At 43.0% G+C, this 16921-nt stretch overlaps 1 protein-coding gene across 1 annotated transcript in view; it reads right to left on the bottom strand.

Annotated features, from left to right (window-relative positions):
• CUNH20orf196 (chromosome unknown C20orf196 homolog) overlaps window positions 1–16307 on the bottom strand; it is a 60007-nt gene extending 43700 nt beyond the window's left edge. Inside the window, exon 1 of the mRNA XM_023760318.1 lies at window positions 15976–16307. Coding sequence (XP_023616086.1) covers window positions 15976–16153 — 178 coding nt within the window. The 5' untranslated portion in view covers window positions 16154–16307. The remainder of the gene's footprint in view (window positions 1–15975) is intronic.
• Between the last annotated feature and the right edge of the window lie 614 nt (window positions 16308–16921).

Genomic DNA, 16921 nt, shown 5'->3' with positions numbered 1-16921 from the left:
CGCTGAGGTTTTTCCATTTTTTTCACTTGTTTCAGATTGCTGAAACATTTTCATGGTGGTTGCTTTAAAATACTTGTCAGATGATTCCAACATTTGATTCATCATGTTGATGTCTGTGACTGCTTTTTCATTTGAGTTGTGATCTTGAGGTCTTGGTGTCAAGATAGGTGATCTTTGATTGTATCCTGAGCATTTTGTCTATTATGTTTAGAGAATATTACATTTGGAGAATTTTGGTCTTTTAGTTCAACACCCAAATACCCTCTTTAGGTTTAGCATGCAGTCCGTGGCCTAGTTTTGTGGGCTGTGGTTCCAATGACAGTGTAATTTTCAGAGCCTTTGCTGTTTATTTTGGTCTGCGTGGTTTTTCTGGCACTGCTGAGGCTCCCACAGGCCCATGCTGGGGCTGCCTGAGGACTGGCCTGGCCCATGGGTGCCTCGTGGTGGAGGAGGGAGAGCTCAGACCTCCTGGGGGGGGGGGAGGAGGCTTCCCAGGCTGAGCTGCTTATTTAGGTGGGATCCCCTTTTCAGTATCCCCAGAGAATGTGCGTGGGGGAGGGCAGTCTCAGGCCCACCGGCATAAAGGCACTTTCCAGACCAGGTCACTGTTCATGCATTGGCAGAATCCCCTTGCTTATGCCTTCTGGCTGCCAAAGTCTGGCTTAGCAGGGGATGTAAGTCTCAGGCCACTTCCTGTGGCCACTTCCTGTGGTGGGTCTTTTATCAATTCCCTCTTTCTGGGTGCTAAGCTAGCCTCGTGATGTTGGATGGACAACAGGTCAATCCCAGAAAGAAATGACTCCTTCCTGGGCCCCTTCTTGTGGCTAGATTTCAGGTCGGGATGCATGAGGTCCTGGGCACCTTATTCCATTGATGTTGTTCCTTCAGTCTGGGGCTCCAAAACAACTCATCTTCTTACCCCTGCAAAATGTTCCCATTTACTTGCCTGTTGTGTTTCCGGGGCTTACAGTTGTACTTAGCAGGGAGAAGCAGAGAGAAATAGGGCTACTCCATCTTGTCAGATTAGAAATCCCAAAAGATTTTAAAATTTTCATTACCCTTTAAAGCTACTATAATTTTATCAGATAAAGTGAATTTAAACCCTTTGGTCTTATCCTTGTTTTGTTTCTTTTTTTAAAAAGCACAATGGGCAGAGAAAAACCAGACATCGTTCTTTATGTCTGCATTAGCCTGCAATCAATCTAGCCAGATAAATGAAAAGGTGTCCTCAGGTTACAGAATGCATGTCCAGTAAGTAGACCTAACATTGCTGGCCTCAAGACAAGTTAGCTTCTCAGATTTCAAAAGAGTAAAATAAGCTCCAATAACTTTTAGTCTGATTCCTAGTAGGCACAAAAATCTGCAAAGAATGAATTACAAAGACTTAAGACATGTTACATTTAAATTCTTTTTCTTGGTAAGGCTCAAGAATATGTTTTAAAAAGTAGCCACTAGAGGGCAGTAGACTCACACTCTGCCCAATAGCAAGAGCTTGCCAGGCACAGACTCAGCTCTAGACCCAGAGCAGCTGTGTAGGTACTACCTAAAAACATGGATATTATTTTAACCCATTTTCCCCCAAACTCTATTTCTAACATGTCATTGGCTCATGGGTAACTTCCCCATTTTTTAATTGGTCTGCGTGGTTTATCTGGCACTGCTAGATAATTAATTCCTAGTATTCCCTAGTATTTTCTAAGAGTTCTTTGTAAAAAAAAAATTCTGGACATAATTACTAAATATATTATAAAGAAACTAGAGGCCCGGTGCACGAAATCATGCACGGGTAGGGTCCCTAGGCCTGGCCAGTGATCAGGGCCAATCTGTGGGTCAACCGGCGGTGCAATCGGGGGGGCCCCCTGGCACCCACTTTGGCTGGCCTGGGGCCTGCGGGCTGGGGGCAGCTCCTGTGTTGAGCGTTTGCCCCCTGGTGGTCAGTGCGCATCATAGCAACCAGTCATTCCACTGTTTGGTCGATTTGCATATTAGGCTTTTATTATATAGGATGGGACTCAGTACCTGTGGTTGTTTGTTTTTAAAATTTATTTAAATGTTCCACTCAATTGCATTATTTTGTAAGCAGAAAAAATCTTGTACGCTATAGAATGTGATAGGAATACAGTTTTCTTAAGAAAATTGCTTTAAAAAAAGAAGTCTTAGGTATCCTTACAGCAGATGTTCATTTCTCTGCTGGTTATTTATTTATTTACTTAGTTACATACTTTAATAAGGGGGCTTTAGAGAGACCAGTTCAAGCCAGCCTAAAGACTTTGCCATTGAGTTGAACAAATCTGCAGGGCTTATGTAAGAGTATATTCTATTTAACTTAGAAACTTTCTCATCCTATAATACACATAAGATCAATCATAGCTTAAATATGATAAAGTTATAAACTGGCAATGAAGGTACTGTGATACCTTATGTCTATTTTAAAATCATATCACAATTTCACTAATATGTGTTTTTTATTTATTCATTCAACCAGCCTTTACTGAGCACCTATGTGCCAGGCACTGTACCCTTATTCTCTACTCACATGTGAGGGTCTAGGTTTAGAAGGCAGCAGCTGCAGACATTGTGATTAGACAAGACAGAGAACAAAACATGAACCCTGACAGGCAAAGAGGAATTAATTAAAAAGCATTTACCCTTAAAAGTTATGCTTCACCCAGCCAGCGTGGCTCAGTGGTTGAGCATCGACCTACGAATTGGGAGGTCGAGGTTCGATTCCCGGTCAGGGCACATGCCCAAGCTCGATTCCCAGTGTGGGCATGCAGAAGGCAGCCAATCAATGATTCTCTCTCATCACTGAGGTTTCTAACTCTCTCTCCCTCTCCCTTCCTCTCTGAAATCAATAAAAATATATATATTTTTAAAGTTATGCTTCAATAACCTGGGTTTTTCTAACATCAAGCATGTTAGCAAAACCCAGCTCTGTCAAAAATTTCAGGGAGCTTGCTGGTCTGTAACGGGCAGCCACTCAACAGACAAAAAGCATGATTTACAACTTCAAAGGGCAAAGAGCCAAGAATAAGAAGAGTTCCCAGGCCAGATGGGAACATTTCTTCTGGATAGAAAAAGTTATCAAGGGTTTCATTCATTCCAGCAAACAGAGTTAAAATTCCCAACTTGTTTTCTTCCCTTGTTTTTTGTGGGGTTTTTCCCTTTGATTTAACATAAGAAGCTGGTATGAAAAATTTAACTGAGAAGACAATGCCTTCTCTCTGACTAACCTGCAGGTAGGTAGAGTGTCTTCAACAATGGGAAGAGGAGAGGTTGTAAGGGAAACACAGTGGACAGTGGACACAACGCTGGTCAAATGAACCCGAGGCCTGGTCACCCCTGAGAGGGTGCTGATATTGAAGGTGTTCTGAGTGAGTAGAAAAAATGTAAGTATTTAAGACTTAATACTGCTTAGTACTTACTCATTCCTGGATGTTTGCAATTTCTTTCAAGTTCTGCCTTTGAAGTCAGCCTGACCCAGATTTGAGCCTCAACATTCCACCATTCCTTAGGCAACACATTAATACCTCACCTCACTCTAAAGCTCTATTTCCTCATAGGTAACATGACGATTACAATAGTATTTATTTCTTGAGGGCAGAGGTGAGAATTAGAAGGAACAGTGTATATATATAAAATGCATAGCGCAATGTCTGTCCTGTAAATATATAACAGTGAATGATACTACTGACGGTGTGTATTTACCGACTTTAATCAAGCTGTTTTCCCATATTTTAAGAAGACACGGCTGAGTGGCAAGTCATGAGTGAATGTTCACTTGGGGAAGCCCTTGAGGAGCTATCGGGTCAGACCAGCGGGCATTGCTGGACACCTGAACTGGGAAGATAAATGCCTGGAGGTGTGGCTCTCAGCAGGAACACGGCCTGCTTTTCAACTCAGCTGGGATTTCTTTTTAAAACTGTGACTGCAGCGAAGTACAGACGTAAACAAGTCTCTTTTCCCACAGCACATGTCCTTGAAACTCAAAAGTGAGGAGAGACGAGAGACGTCACGGTTGGCAAATAGCATTCTTGAGCCTTTAAAAAGAATTCTCTTAAACTATTACCATCTCTAGTGACTGTTTCCTGTTATCTACAGTTTAGCAGCCTAAATAGAGAAATATCTGTATATTTTAAAAGGGACAGAAAAGTCACAGTTAGAAGTCTGTACAGAGGGTCACCTAAGAAACAGGAGTTGCCGGGTTATTCTGTGACCTTGATGACTTTCTTCATTATCCCGGGGTTCCACTTCCCTTTGCGGAAAATGAGACAAGTAGGTGAGCTGGGTGGTTTTCAAACTCTTTTTGGCCCTGACATCCTTTCTTTCAGTGAATGCTTATCTGGAAGCTCACACAGTAAATAAGCTGACATGGATGAGCAACAGTGGAGAGTCCAGGGCCCCCATAAGTTCAGTACTTCCTCCAATCCCGACCCTGTAGTCCCTAAACGGCTGCCTGAAGTACAGTTTGAAAACCCCTGGCCCAGAAGCTATGCCATTCACTAACTCTATGGGCCTTCATCAGATACACTTAACGGCTTACCCATCACTACTGGAGCCACACAATTAGGACACATTGCTGCCTTCCAACAGTAGCAAGCACAGAGTTCAAAATCCCATTTGGGACCTGAAAATTAAGTCTAGGTGGCCGAATCCACGTAACTCAATCCGGAAAGTGGAAACAAATGCAGAGATGCACTGTCCTACAAAATACTCAGACTTTCCAAAAAACAAGACAGAACACAAACCCGTCAACCTGATATATAACAGGAAGTACCAGATTCTGCTGTATGATTTCTCAGAGATGTGGGTCCTCACTCTCCCTTCCCTTCCTCAGGATCTCAGGTCCAGTTTAGAAGGTGCTGGGTCATGAGCCACTAGGTTGGATATCTTTTAATGTACCTATAAAAATGTATTTTAATTCAATTTAAAAGAAACTTTAATATGAAATTTGTCTGTTTTATGAGGTTTTATTTTCATTTTATTTCACTTTTAAATTTATCCATATTTTAGAAGTCAGTAAAACCCGAGGAGAAAAAGTTAATCTTTGTACCTAAAACTAGCATTGCTCTTTTCATTAAAGAAGGAAATCAGTCCATTACAATGAGAAAGTATTCTTTCAAAGGGCTTGCCTGCCATGTGCATTCACAAATTTATTTTGTATCTTCAAAGAATCACTTAAAAATATTATTAAAATGAATAATTTTCTACCTATTTTATTTCACTCTTTTCTTTCCTCTGAGTCATTTTCTCCTCCCTATCTTAAAATTTATTTCTAATGCTAAAAAATATAAGGAGATTTAAATGTAATTATGATTTAAGATATAACAGGATATTTTATATATTGGTAAGTATTTTTGTTGTACTTTTATTATCCAAGTTTTTATGTACTATAGGTATTACTTCTTGTTTACCACATTGTATTTTGACACCTTTATTTTAAAAGTTTCTTATTGTAAATACTTGGATTTTGAATGCTCATATAAATATATTTTTATTGAACTATTTCTTTTTTCTTCTTCTAAAAAAAAACAAATGTCTTTAACATTATTTCCCTGTCTAAAATATATCCTGCCACCTATTCAAAATGACAACAACACATCCAGAATTGTACAAATTCTATTTTGAGATTCTGGATTTAAGAGCTTATTATTTCATATGAAAATAAAATTTTCTAGAATTACAAATAGATACAATATGATCATTAAAAGAAAATAAGGCATATTCACTCTACTTTTAAGTATCAAATTTCTTGGGTGAAATGCCTAAATACACAGGTTATAAAATGGCCTTTGAAGATTGGGATGTTGACAGATTCCCTAAGAATAAGGAGGCATTAAAGTCCTATTTACTTTAGACTATAGCTGTCTGTCAGTGAGAGCCTTTAATCATCAAAGACTTAATTGGGTTTAACATTCAACTTGCTGTGTACATGCAACCAATTTCTCCAACAACTGACCTTAGAAGTTCAGGTTGGAGGAAAGGCCTGAGATTTTCCACCTCGTATTGTAATGTCGGAGCACAACTTCAGAGAAACCCTTTGTCCTGTGTTAGTATGTATCTTGGGTGCTTTCCAGGACAAAGGTTTCAGAAGGCCCTGATGAGATACGCCATGTGAGCCACCCGGAGTTTGTCAAGCTGTCGTAATGCACACAGGACTGCCCTCCAGGAAACCTTTGTGACCTGGCTTTTGAGAGGTTCATCCAAGACCATTTGCTATTTCACATGAGGCTTCTATTCTGTTTACTCTGTGCTTTCCTTCTGCCCGGTAACAAAAGAGGAAGGAGAGAAGTGTTGTAGAGGCAGGAGTTCAAGTACATCAACAGCGACGTACTCAGGACTAATTGATGGATTCGATTCAGCAGTCTCTGGAGTGGACTGGAGTAGACTAGGGAGAAAGGGGCGCACTTCAAGTTGGAGAACAATGCAGCTCAGCTGTGGCATTGAGGTCTGAGTCAGCATAAAAACAGGCCCAACAGGAGTGGCAGGCCTGTGTTAATGAGTAGTTAGACACCAGCAGGGTCCTCTGCTCAGCTGGCGTGCACCTGTACAGCCTTGCCACTTGTTAAAATATTGCAGTGCTGCCGAACTGCTTGTTAAATATTTTGAACAAACACCCTTGACACCAGATAACAGAGTCCTGACAAGGAGGCGCAGGAGCTTTGACTGGAGTTGGCAGGAAAGTGGAGGGAGATGATGAAATCTCAAAGGCACTGAGGGGAAAGGGATGGAAACGGAGTTTCAGGAAGACCTTGGGGTGTGGGGCGTTTGCCTTATCTCAGCAGGATGGGCAGAGGGAGGGAGTTTCGTAATCCTGTGCCTGGCTTAGGTGACAGGCTGTTTACTGCATCAGCACGTCATGAGAAGTGGCTCATTGGTCATTTAAGGACAGCTGAGCTCTATTTACTTAAACAAATATAACCCGGCCTCGCCTACCTTTGAGTACCGAGGCTGAAATGACAAATGACTAAGGCTTCTGAGCTTTTTCTGACTAATACTTTCAGGTTCTTATCAACCCACTAGTTTCTTAGAAAGTGCTATTAAGTCTCGTGTTCCTTGCCACTAATGTCCTCCTCCAGGGCATGAACAGTAATGTGGCAGTGAGCATACAGATAAGGGCAGAAAAGTGTCCATTAGGTGTGGCTTCTGGTGAAGGTCACTGGCATCTGAGCAAGAGAAGGCTTAGTCTAGTGCAGTGGTTTTCAACCTGTGGGTTGTGACCCCTTTGGGGGTCGAGCGACCCTTTCACAGGGGTCGCCTAAGACCATCGGAAAACACATATATAATTACATATTTTTTTGTGATTAATCACTATGTTTTAATTATGTTCAATTTGTAACAATGAAATTGGGGGTCACCACAACATGAAGAACTGTATTAAAGGGTCACGGCATTAGGAAGGTTGAGAACCACTGGTCTAGTGGGTACTGGGGATGGAGGTCATGTGCCCAGGAATGAGGAACAATCATAAGATGAAATAGAATGAAGAAGTGTAGGCAACTCCTTCAAAAAGACTGCCTGGCCCTGCCGGCATGGCTCAGCAGTTGAACCTCGACCTATGAACCAGTAGGTCATGATTGGATTCTGGTCAGGACACATGCCCAGGTTTCAGGATCGATCCCCAGTGTGGGGTGTGCAGGAGGCAACCAATCAACGATTCTCTCTCATCATTGATGTTTCTGTCTCTCTCTCCCTTTCCCTTCCCCTCTGAAATCAATATATTAAAAAAAAAAAAAAAATCCTGCCTGGAGTCTTTAGGGTTTTCTATGTACAATATCATGTCATCTGTAAATAATGACAGTTTTACTTCCTCCTTTCCAACTTGTATGCCTTTTATTTTTTTCTTCTTGTCTGACCTCTGTGGCTAGGACTTCCAGTACTATGGTGAATAAGAGTGGTGGAAGTGCACATCCCTGTCTTATTGCTGTTCTTAGGGGGAATGCTTTTAGTTTTGCCCGTTGAGTATGATGTTGGCTCTAGGTTTGTCATACATGGCCTTTATTATGTACTAGGGGCCCAGTGCATGAATTCATGCACCTTGGAAGGAACTGTGGGTGGCAAGGCTGTGGTGAGCACAGGGGTGGGTCTTGGCCCATCCTCCGTGCCCTCGCCTGGCCCCTCCTGCCATGGTTCCCTGTCTGCCAGCAGCCCTGCTCCTGCCACCATGCTCCCATGCACTGATGGTACCAGCCCTGCTCACACCTGCTGATGGCGTGGAGAGATTGGCGCCAGAGCCAGCAGCGGGTGCGAGTAGGGCCAGTGCCATCAGCGGGTGCGAGCGGCAGCTGCTGCCCCAATCGCCCTTCAGGAGCAGGGGGAGGTGGAGAAGCCCTCAGGGGCGATGGCGCTGAGCAATTGGGACCAGCACCAGGCGCCGGCAGTGGGTGCGAGCGGCGGCTTTGTCACCAGCAGCGGGTGCAAGCGGGGCCATCACTGGCAGTGGGTCCGAGAGGTGGTTGCTGGCCCCAATCGCCCCTCAGAAGCAGGGGGAGGTGGAGAAGCCATGAGGGGCAATCAGGGCTGGCTCCAGCGCCGGCAGTGGGTACTAGTGGGGCCGGAGCCGGCAGCAGGTGCAGCGCATGGGAGCAAAGAATTTTCAGTAACCACCAGAGGTTCACCCCGATGACAGCAACCAGCGCCCTGCCTTGGTCTGGCGTCCCCGCTCCCCTGCTCTACCATCCCACTGTGGCCGATGCCCGCCATGTTCCACGCTCTGCGCCTGCTGCCAACGCCTGCCATGGTCCATGCGTGCCCCCTGGTGGTCAGCGCACATCATAGCAACCGGTTGTTCGGTTGTTCAGTTGTTCCGCCATTCAGTCTATTTGCATATTAGGGTTTTATATATATAAATGATCCCTCTATTCCCACTTTGCTGAGAGTTTTTATAAAAAATGGGTGTTGGGCCCTAGTTGGTTTGGCTCAGTGGATAGAGCTTGGACCATGGACCAAAAGGTCCCGGGTTTGATTCCAGTCAAGGACATGTACCTTGGTTGCAGGCTCTTCCCTGGCCCAGGCCCTGGTTAGGGTTCATGCAGAAGGCAATCAATCGATGTGTTTCTCTCACATTGATATTTCTTTCTGTCTTTCCCTATCTCTTCCACTCTCTCTGAAAATCAATGGAAAAATACCCTTGGGTGAGGATTTTAAAAATAAAATAAAAAATAAATAAAATCCTATATAATAAAAGCATAATAGGCAAATCGACCGAACGGCGGAACGACCGGTCACTATGATGCACACTCACCACCAGGGGGCAGACACTCAATGCAGGAGCTGCCCCTTGGTGGTCAGTGTGCTCCCAGAAGGGGAGCGCTGCTCAGCTAGAAGCCAGGCTCACAGCTGGTGAGCGCAGTGGCAGTGGTGGGAGCCTCTCCCGCCTCCGCTGCAGGCGGGCAGAAAGTAGCAAGGGGGTCCAGACTGTGAGAGCCCCAATGGGTCCTGGACTGTGAGAGGGCACAGGCTGAGCTGAAGGAATTCCCCCTCCCCCAGCCCCACTGCACAAATCTCATGCACCGGGCCTCTAGAAATGAAATGAAATGAAATAAAATAAATAAAGTAAAGTAAATAAAATTAAATAAATAAATAAAATAATAAAATATAAAATAAAATAATAAAATAAAATAAAATAATAAATTAAATTAAAAATGGGTGTTGGGCCTGGCCGATGTTACTCAGCAGTTGAGCACCAACCCATGAACCAGGAGGTCACAGTTTGATTCCCAGTCAGGGCACATGCCTGGGTTTGGGGCTCAATCCTCAGTAGGGGGTATGCAGGAGGCAGCCAATCAATGATTATCTCTCATCATTGATATTCCTATCTCTCTCCCTCTCCATTCCACTCCATAAAACAAATAAAAACATATTTTTTAAAAAATGGGTGCTGGGCCCTAGCTGGTTTTGCTCAGTGGATAGAGTGTTGGCCTGTGGGCTGAAGGGTCTCAGGTTCAATTCGGTCAAGGGCACATGCCTAGGTTGCGGACTCGATTCCCAGTAGTGGGTGTGCAGGAGGCAACCGATCAATGATTCTCTCTCATCATTGATGTTTCTCTCTCTCTCTCCCTCTCCCTTCTTCTATGAAATCAATAAAAAAATATTTTTTAAAAAAATGGGTGTTGGATTTTGTCAAATGCTTTTTCTGTGTCTATTGATATGATCATGTGGTTTTTGTCTTTCAATTTGTTTATGTGATGTATCACATTTATTGATTTACGAATATTGTGCTAGCCTTGCATCCCTGGAAAAAATATCCATTTGATCATGGTGTATGATCTTTTTAATATATTGTTGGATCCCATTTGCTAATATTTTGTTGAGGATTTTAGCATCTAAAACAAATGGGACTACATCAACCTAAAAAGCTATGCATAGCAAAACAAACCAGCATCAAATTGAAAAGGGAACCCACTGCATGGGAGAACATTTTTGCCAAAAGTACATCTTATAAAGGGTTAATCTCCAAAATATATAAAGTACTCATACAACTCAACAAAGGAAAGACAAACAACCCAATTGAAAAAAAGGGCAGAGGACCTAAATAGATACTTCTCCAAAGAGGACATACAAAAGGCCAAGAGACATATGAAAAATGTTCAATGTCACTAATTATCAGAAAAATGCAAATTAAAATGACAATGAGGTACCACCTCACACCTGCCAGAATGGCTACCATCAATAAATCAACAAACAGCAAGTGCTGGTGAGGATGTGGAGAAAAAGGAACCCTAGTACACTGCTGGAGGGAATGCAGACTGGTACAACCATTATGGAAAACAGTGTGGAGTTTCCTCAAAAAATTAAAAATAGAACTGCCATTTGACCCAATGATCCCACTATTAGGAATATATCCTAAGAAGTCTGAAACACCAATCAGAAAGAATATATGCACCTCTATGTTCATAGCAGTGTTATTTACAATAGCTAAGACATGGAAACAGCCCAAGTGCCCAACAGTAGATGAACGGATTATAAAACTGTGGTACATTTACACAATGGAATGCAGCTGTAAAAAAGAAGGATCTCTTACCCTTTGAGACAGCATGGAGGATCCCGGAAAGTATTATGCTAAGCAAATAAGCCAGTCAGAGATCTCAACTTATATGTGGAATATAATGAACAGAATAAACTGATGAACAAAACAGATCCAGAGAAATTGAAACATGCAGCAGATACAATAGACTGACGCATTTCAGAGGGGTGCGGGACAGGAGAGATTCACCAAAGAACTTACAAGCATATATGTACAGCCCATGGACAATCAATAGTGTGGGGAAGACCTGGGGAGGGGGTGCGAGCAGGGTGGAGGGGGTCAACAGGTGAAAAAAAGGGGGCAGCTGTAATACTTTCAACAATAAAGATTAAAAAATATTAATAATAAAGTTAAACTAAATTTTTTTTAAAAGCCTGGGAAGAGCAGGAGAGTAATAGGCCCATAGCCAGAGGCAACTGCAAGGTGAAATGGGGAATCTATAATAATAAAAGCGTAATATGCTAATTAGACCAGACATCCTTCTGGACGTTCTTCCTTCCTGACAAAGCCGCAGTGGGTGGGGGCCGAGGTAGAGGCGGCAGAAGCCCCTGGGAGGGGCTGCAGCGGTGGGCGGAGGCCGGGGCCAAGGCTCTTGCACAAATTTTGTGCATCGGTTCTCTAGTCTATAATAATAAAAGCATAATATGCTAATTAGACAAGATGACCTTCCAGACGAAGCCGGGACTGCAAGGGAAGCCCAGGTCCCAGGTGCCAGAGGGAAGCCGGTTCCGGCAGCCAGGGAAAGGAAGGCCTACTCTTGCACGAATATCGTGCATTGGGCCTTTAGTCCTTTATAAAAGTTAGGTTTAAGCCTGGGCCCATGGCCTTATAACCTGGCTTTTTCAGGGGTCCCTGCTCCACCATCATATATATGGGCTGCTGGATGGCACTAGATCTGTGGTGAAGATTAAAGCTGGGGAAGCTTATGAGGAAGGAGCATCAGCATGAGCTGGCTCTTAGACACAGGAGGCAGGGGTGGGCCTCCCTGAAGGGTGAGACTATAGGGTAGAGGAACAAATTTGGTGTGGCAGAGGCCTAGCCCTGTTGCAAGTAGGGGTTTAGGGGTGGGGATGGTAGGAGGTGAGATCAGAGAGGCCCAGGGCCCAAAGGGCATGGTAAGGACTTTGGCTCTTGCTCTGAGAAGCCATGATGAGAAGCCATGGGGAGTTTAATACCAAGGACTAGCATGATCTGATTTAAAAGGATCCTTCCGGTTGCTGTGTTGAGAAGGGATGGTAGGAAGATAAGGGTGGGTGTGGAAAAATCCAGTTAGGACACTGTGACAGTAATCCAGAAGACAGATGATAGTGGCTGGGACCAGGGTGGTAGCAATGGAGATGGCAAAAACTGTTCAGATTCTAGATTTAATCTGAAGGTAGGGTTGACAGGATTTGCCAATGAGCTGGATGTGAGGTTCAAGAGAAAGAGGAATTGAGGATGACTCCTAGATTTTTGTCTAAGTAAACAGAAGGATAGAAGTGCTTTTTTGAGATGAGAAAGCCTCAAATAACAGGTGTGTGTATGTGTATATGAGGGGGAAGGGACTAAGGAAGGTGTAGACGAAGCATGTCAGACTCAAAGGCTAACACGGGCCAAATAAACAAGGTTTAAGTTTATGTGAGCCGCAAAAAACCAAAAGCTTCAATTTTCATAGAAATGTAGATTTATCTCGATAGAGACATGCTAAATACAAAAGGCTGAAATAAATGAGTAATCGTTAACATAAATAACAGACAATTTTAATAAAAATTAATATTTTTTCTTGAACATCAACTTACCAGACACTGAATAACTGCACAAATAAGCATAATGCAAATAAACCTATTTTTCTTGTTCTCCAAAAGCGTAATATTTCCTGTTGTGCACACCAATCAGGTCAGTACAAGACTAGTGACGTGGCAATCGGCTGCTAAAATATTCACTGCTAGTATTAGTGGAGAGAAATGGTGCACTGAGTGTAAGGCACATAAGGGAAATGAATGCAACACAATTATAGTATTCAGTCATTAGCGAACATTGTAGTTCGTTATTAATAATTATGTATAACAGGATATTGTAAAAATTAAGTTACGAAATTTGTATTAAAATGTTTCTTACACAGTTATATTGGCTGGGCCGCAAAAATATTCACTGTGGGCTGCATGCAGCCCGTGGGTCACGCGTTTGACATGCTTGGCGCAGACGTATTGGGAATTTGGTTTAGGATGTGTCAAATTTAAGCAATCAGAGTAATTAAAAAATTAATTTTTAAAAAAGATCTCTAATGGAAATCTAAGTGATGATGTCAAATATACAGATAGTCTAAGTGTCAAGCTAGAGAGCCAAGCTAGAAAGAGAAATTTGAGATTGATCAGGGTACTGAGGGCGTTAAGACCCCCAAACTGGGTAAGATCATTCAGGAAGTGAGTGATAATAGAGAAGAAATCTGATGACTCAGCCCTGGGGCTCTCCAACATTAAAAGGCTGGAGAGGCAAGAAGAAACCAGCAAAGCAGACTGAGAACAAATTGAAAGTAAAGTAAGAAAAGAACCATAACAGGCTGCTTCCCAGAAAACCCATTGAGGAAAGAATTCAAGAAGGAAAAGGTCAACTGCCTAAATGCTGCTGATAGAGCAAGAAGGATGAGGTTTGAGGAGTGTCCATTGGACTTAACAATGTGGAGGTCATCAGTGACCCTGACAAAAGTGACAGAAGGAACTGGAGAAAGCAGTTTTTCTTTTTCTTTCTTTTTTTTAAAAATATATTTTATTAATTTTTTACAGAGAGGAAGGGAGAGGGATAGACAGTCAGAAACATTGATGAGAGAGAAACATCGATCAGCTGCCTCCTGCACACCCCCAAAGGGGATGTGCCTGCAACCAAGGTACATGCCCTTGACCAGAATCGAACCTGGGACCCTTCAGTCCGCAGGCCGACGCTCTATCCACTAAGCCAAACCGGTTAGGGCGAAAGCAGTTTTTCTGTAGTAAAGAAGAGAGAAACAAGACTATAACTAGAGGAAAATTTTAGATCTAGGGTGGATGGTTTGTTGTTGTTGTTGTTTTAAGTATATTTTTCTTTATTTCAGAGAGGAAGGGAGAGGGAGAGATGGAAACATCAGTGATGAGAGAGCTAGGGTGGATGTTTTTTAAAGATGGGAAATATGATAGCGTGTTTTCATGAGAATGACCAGTAGAGGGATCGGATGGCACAGAAGACTGCCAGAGCGACGACCTTGAGCAGGCAAGAGAAGCCAGGATCTAGTGCAGAAGTGAAGGATAAAACAGGATAGGTCTGCCACAGATACAGGAGGAAAGGAAGCTGGTGGATGTGCAGTGTGTGTGTGGTCATTCTCTTCTGATTGTTTCTGGTTTTTCGATAAAACAAAAATCAGCCCTAGGTGGTTTGGCTCAGTGAATAGAGCATCGGCCTGCGGACTAAAGGGTCCCGGGTTTGACTCCGATCAAGGGCACGTGCCCGGGTTGTGGGCTCGATCCCCAGTAGGGGGCATGCAGGAGGCAGGCGATTGGTGATTCTCTCTCATCATTGATGTTTCTATCTCTCCCTCTCCCTTCCTCTCTGAAATCAATAAAAAAATAAATATATATATATGTATTATTATTAATAAAAAATATTTTTTTAAAAATCAGCTCACCAGATCATCAGCTAATCAGGTGTCAGAAAGGCTGAAGGAGGAGGTCACGGAGGTTTGCAAAGAGAAGAGAAGATATAAAACAGTCATCTAGGAGGTGGGAGAATGAACTTCAGGAAAACAGTGTGTGATGGATAGGCAGCACGAAGGGTGCCCTGGAGGTGGGTGCCATAAAGATAAAGAGAGCCTGGCCAGCGTGGTAGTGGGTTGAATGGCCCAGATGCTGCGAGGTTATGAAGAGTAGGATTTCCAAGAGTCCACCATGTGCCAGTACCACGTGCCTCACACATATTCATTCTCATGATATCGCTCCACAACAAGGTAGGTGTTATTATCTCCAGTTTACAAATGAGGAAACCAAAACAGAGGCCAAGTGACTTGCCCAAGGTTAAACCACAGGAAGAAGCAAAACCCGAATTCAAGCCAGACCGTCGGACCCAGCACTACGCCACTGATACCTGCAAAATGTTTGTCTCAACACTTGAGCATGCCTTCCCATGTTTAGACCTCTCTCAGGACTTCTAAAAGAACCTTTATTTTTTTTGCATGAAATGTCTAGATTATTAACAAATACTCCAATATAAATCTTTCAACATGCTTCTCCCTTATAGAATTGTCAACCAAATTGGAAATGATAACAGTTGCTTTCCTATGGTTTATTCATCCAAAAGTCAATAAAAAATAAAAACAGAGCCCACACTGAATTCTCTGGAGGAACAGAGCCAGGCTCTGAATGCAGGTCTGCGGACCTGCAGGTCTGAACTGGGCAATGAATGGGGGGAAGACGTGAGCTTTACAACCAGGGATGGTCACTACGTCAAGGAATTATCATTAAGCTTAAATAACAGACTTTTGGGTAAACTGAGTCAGAGAAGCTTATAGAAAAGTTGTTACCTAAATTCAGGGTATCCTTCATATGAGGAATATTAAAGCCCTTATTGCTATTGTCTATAACACATAACTGGCCCACACTGCTATTTTCTGAAGTTTTAAGAGAACAAAACCAAAAAACAATCCCACTCTCCCTGTTGAACCAAGTGTTTCCCTGCCTCTGATGCATTTGGATGGAGATCAGAAAGGGACTCAGACAAAACAAAACAAAACAGCTTCCAGGAAATAGCTTTTGGTGGTGGTTACACCAGGGAGGCTGTCCTTTGAAGTGTCTCCCTGGTTTTGTTGAGACGTTTTTCTACCTGAGCCATTGAATCATTTCACAGAGAGAGAGAAACAAACTACTGCATCCCTGTATATGTTAGGGTTTTTTGTTTTTTGTTGTTGTCTTTTTTAGTGTTAGTTTGTTTTAAACTCTGCTCCTTACCTGGATCCACCTCAGAAGAGGAAAGAACGGAAAGGCCTTCTGCAGAACTAGCAGCCTCGCTGTGGGCCTCCTGGCAGGGTTCCCGCAGCACGTAATCTCTTATGTCACAAGCAGACGGCAGCTCCAGAGAGTTGCTCTCCTCTGACTGGCTGTCTGGAGTGGCTTGCGGAGTTGCCATAGTCCTGCCACGGGAAAAATAAAACAATCAACACAAAAGGCATTGCAAAGAGAAGCCTCCATTCAGACAGTCACGACTTGAAGGACTGAAGTCCCAGAATCGTAAAGGCCAAAGCACAGTAGAACCAGGATAATCTGTCTTTACTTCCTTGTCTGTCCTTTAGACCCAGTATTTGTTTACCGTATTTTCTTCCTCATGAGAAACAAATGTTCTTGTCATGAAAGAAACCATGAACAAGTCCAGCTGGAAAATAGCCCATGAGCCTGATGAGGATGAAATCATTCAAGGACTACAAGAATATTTAATGAGAAGGGAAATTGTTCATGAGCTATTCCATAAAAATGGATTTTAAAACGATAGGATTTGATCCAGATTCTGTAAAATAAAATGTCATGTGTGAGATGCGTGCGCGTGAAATATATAGACCTCTAGCTAGAAAAACCAAATCCTGAAGAGCGTATCCCAAATCAATTTTACTGGTAACTAATCCAGTGGTTTAATTTCCGGGTAGTGAGATTATAGGCGATTCGCATTTTCCTCTGTGGCCTACTCAAACATGCATTTAGCCAATTATTTGACATGCCAGGCCAGGTGCCAGGCTCTGAGGATGTAAAGATGAACGTGATAGGCTTTTCCTTCAAGTTGCTCAGTTTGGGGTGATCCAAACACTGAAACATACCATGTCAACACAATGACAAAACAGAGTGGAGCCTGGAAAGGGGTAGGAGGCAATCCCCGTGCATAAGGCAGGCCAGGCCATGGCCAGGG

The sequence above is a fragment of the Myotis lucifugus genome, unplaced genomic scaffold, assembly GCF_000147115.1.
Source record: "Myotis lucifugus unplaced genomic scaffold, Myoluc2.0 scaffold_178, whole genome shotgun sequence".
NCBI classification, from domain to species: domain Eukaryota; kingdom Metazoa; phylum Chordata; class Mammalia; order Chiroptera; family Vespertilionidae; genus Myotis; species Myotis lucifugus.
The sequence above is the reverse complement of the archived record's forward strand: the minus strand, read 5'-3'. Positions and strand labels throughout refer to the sequence as shown.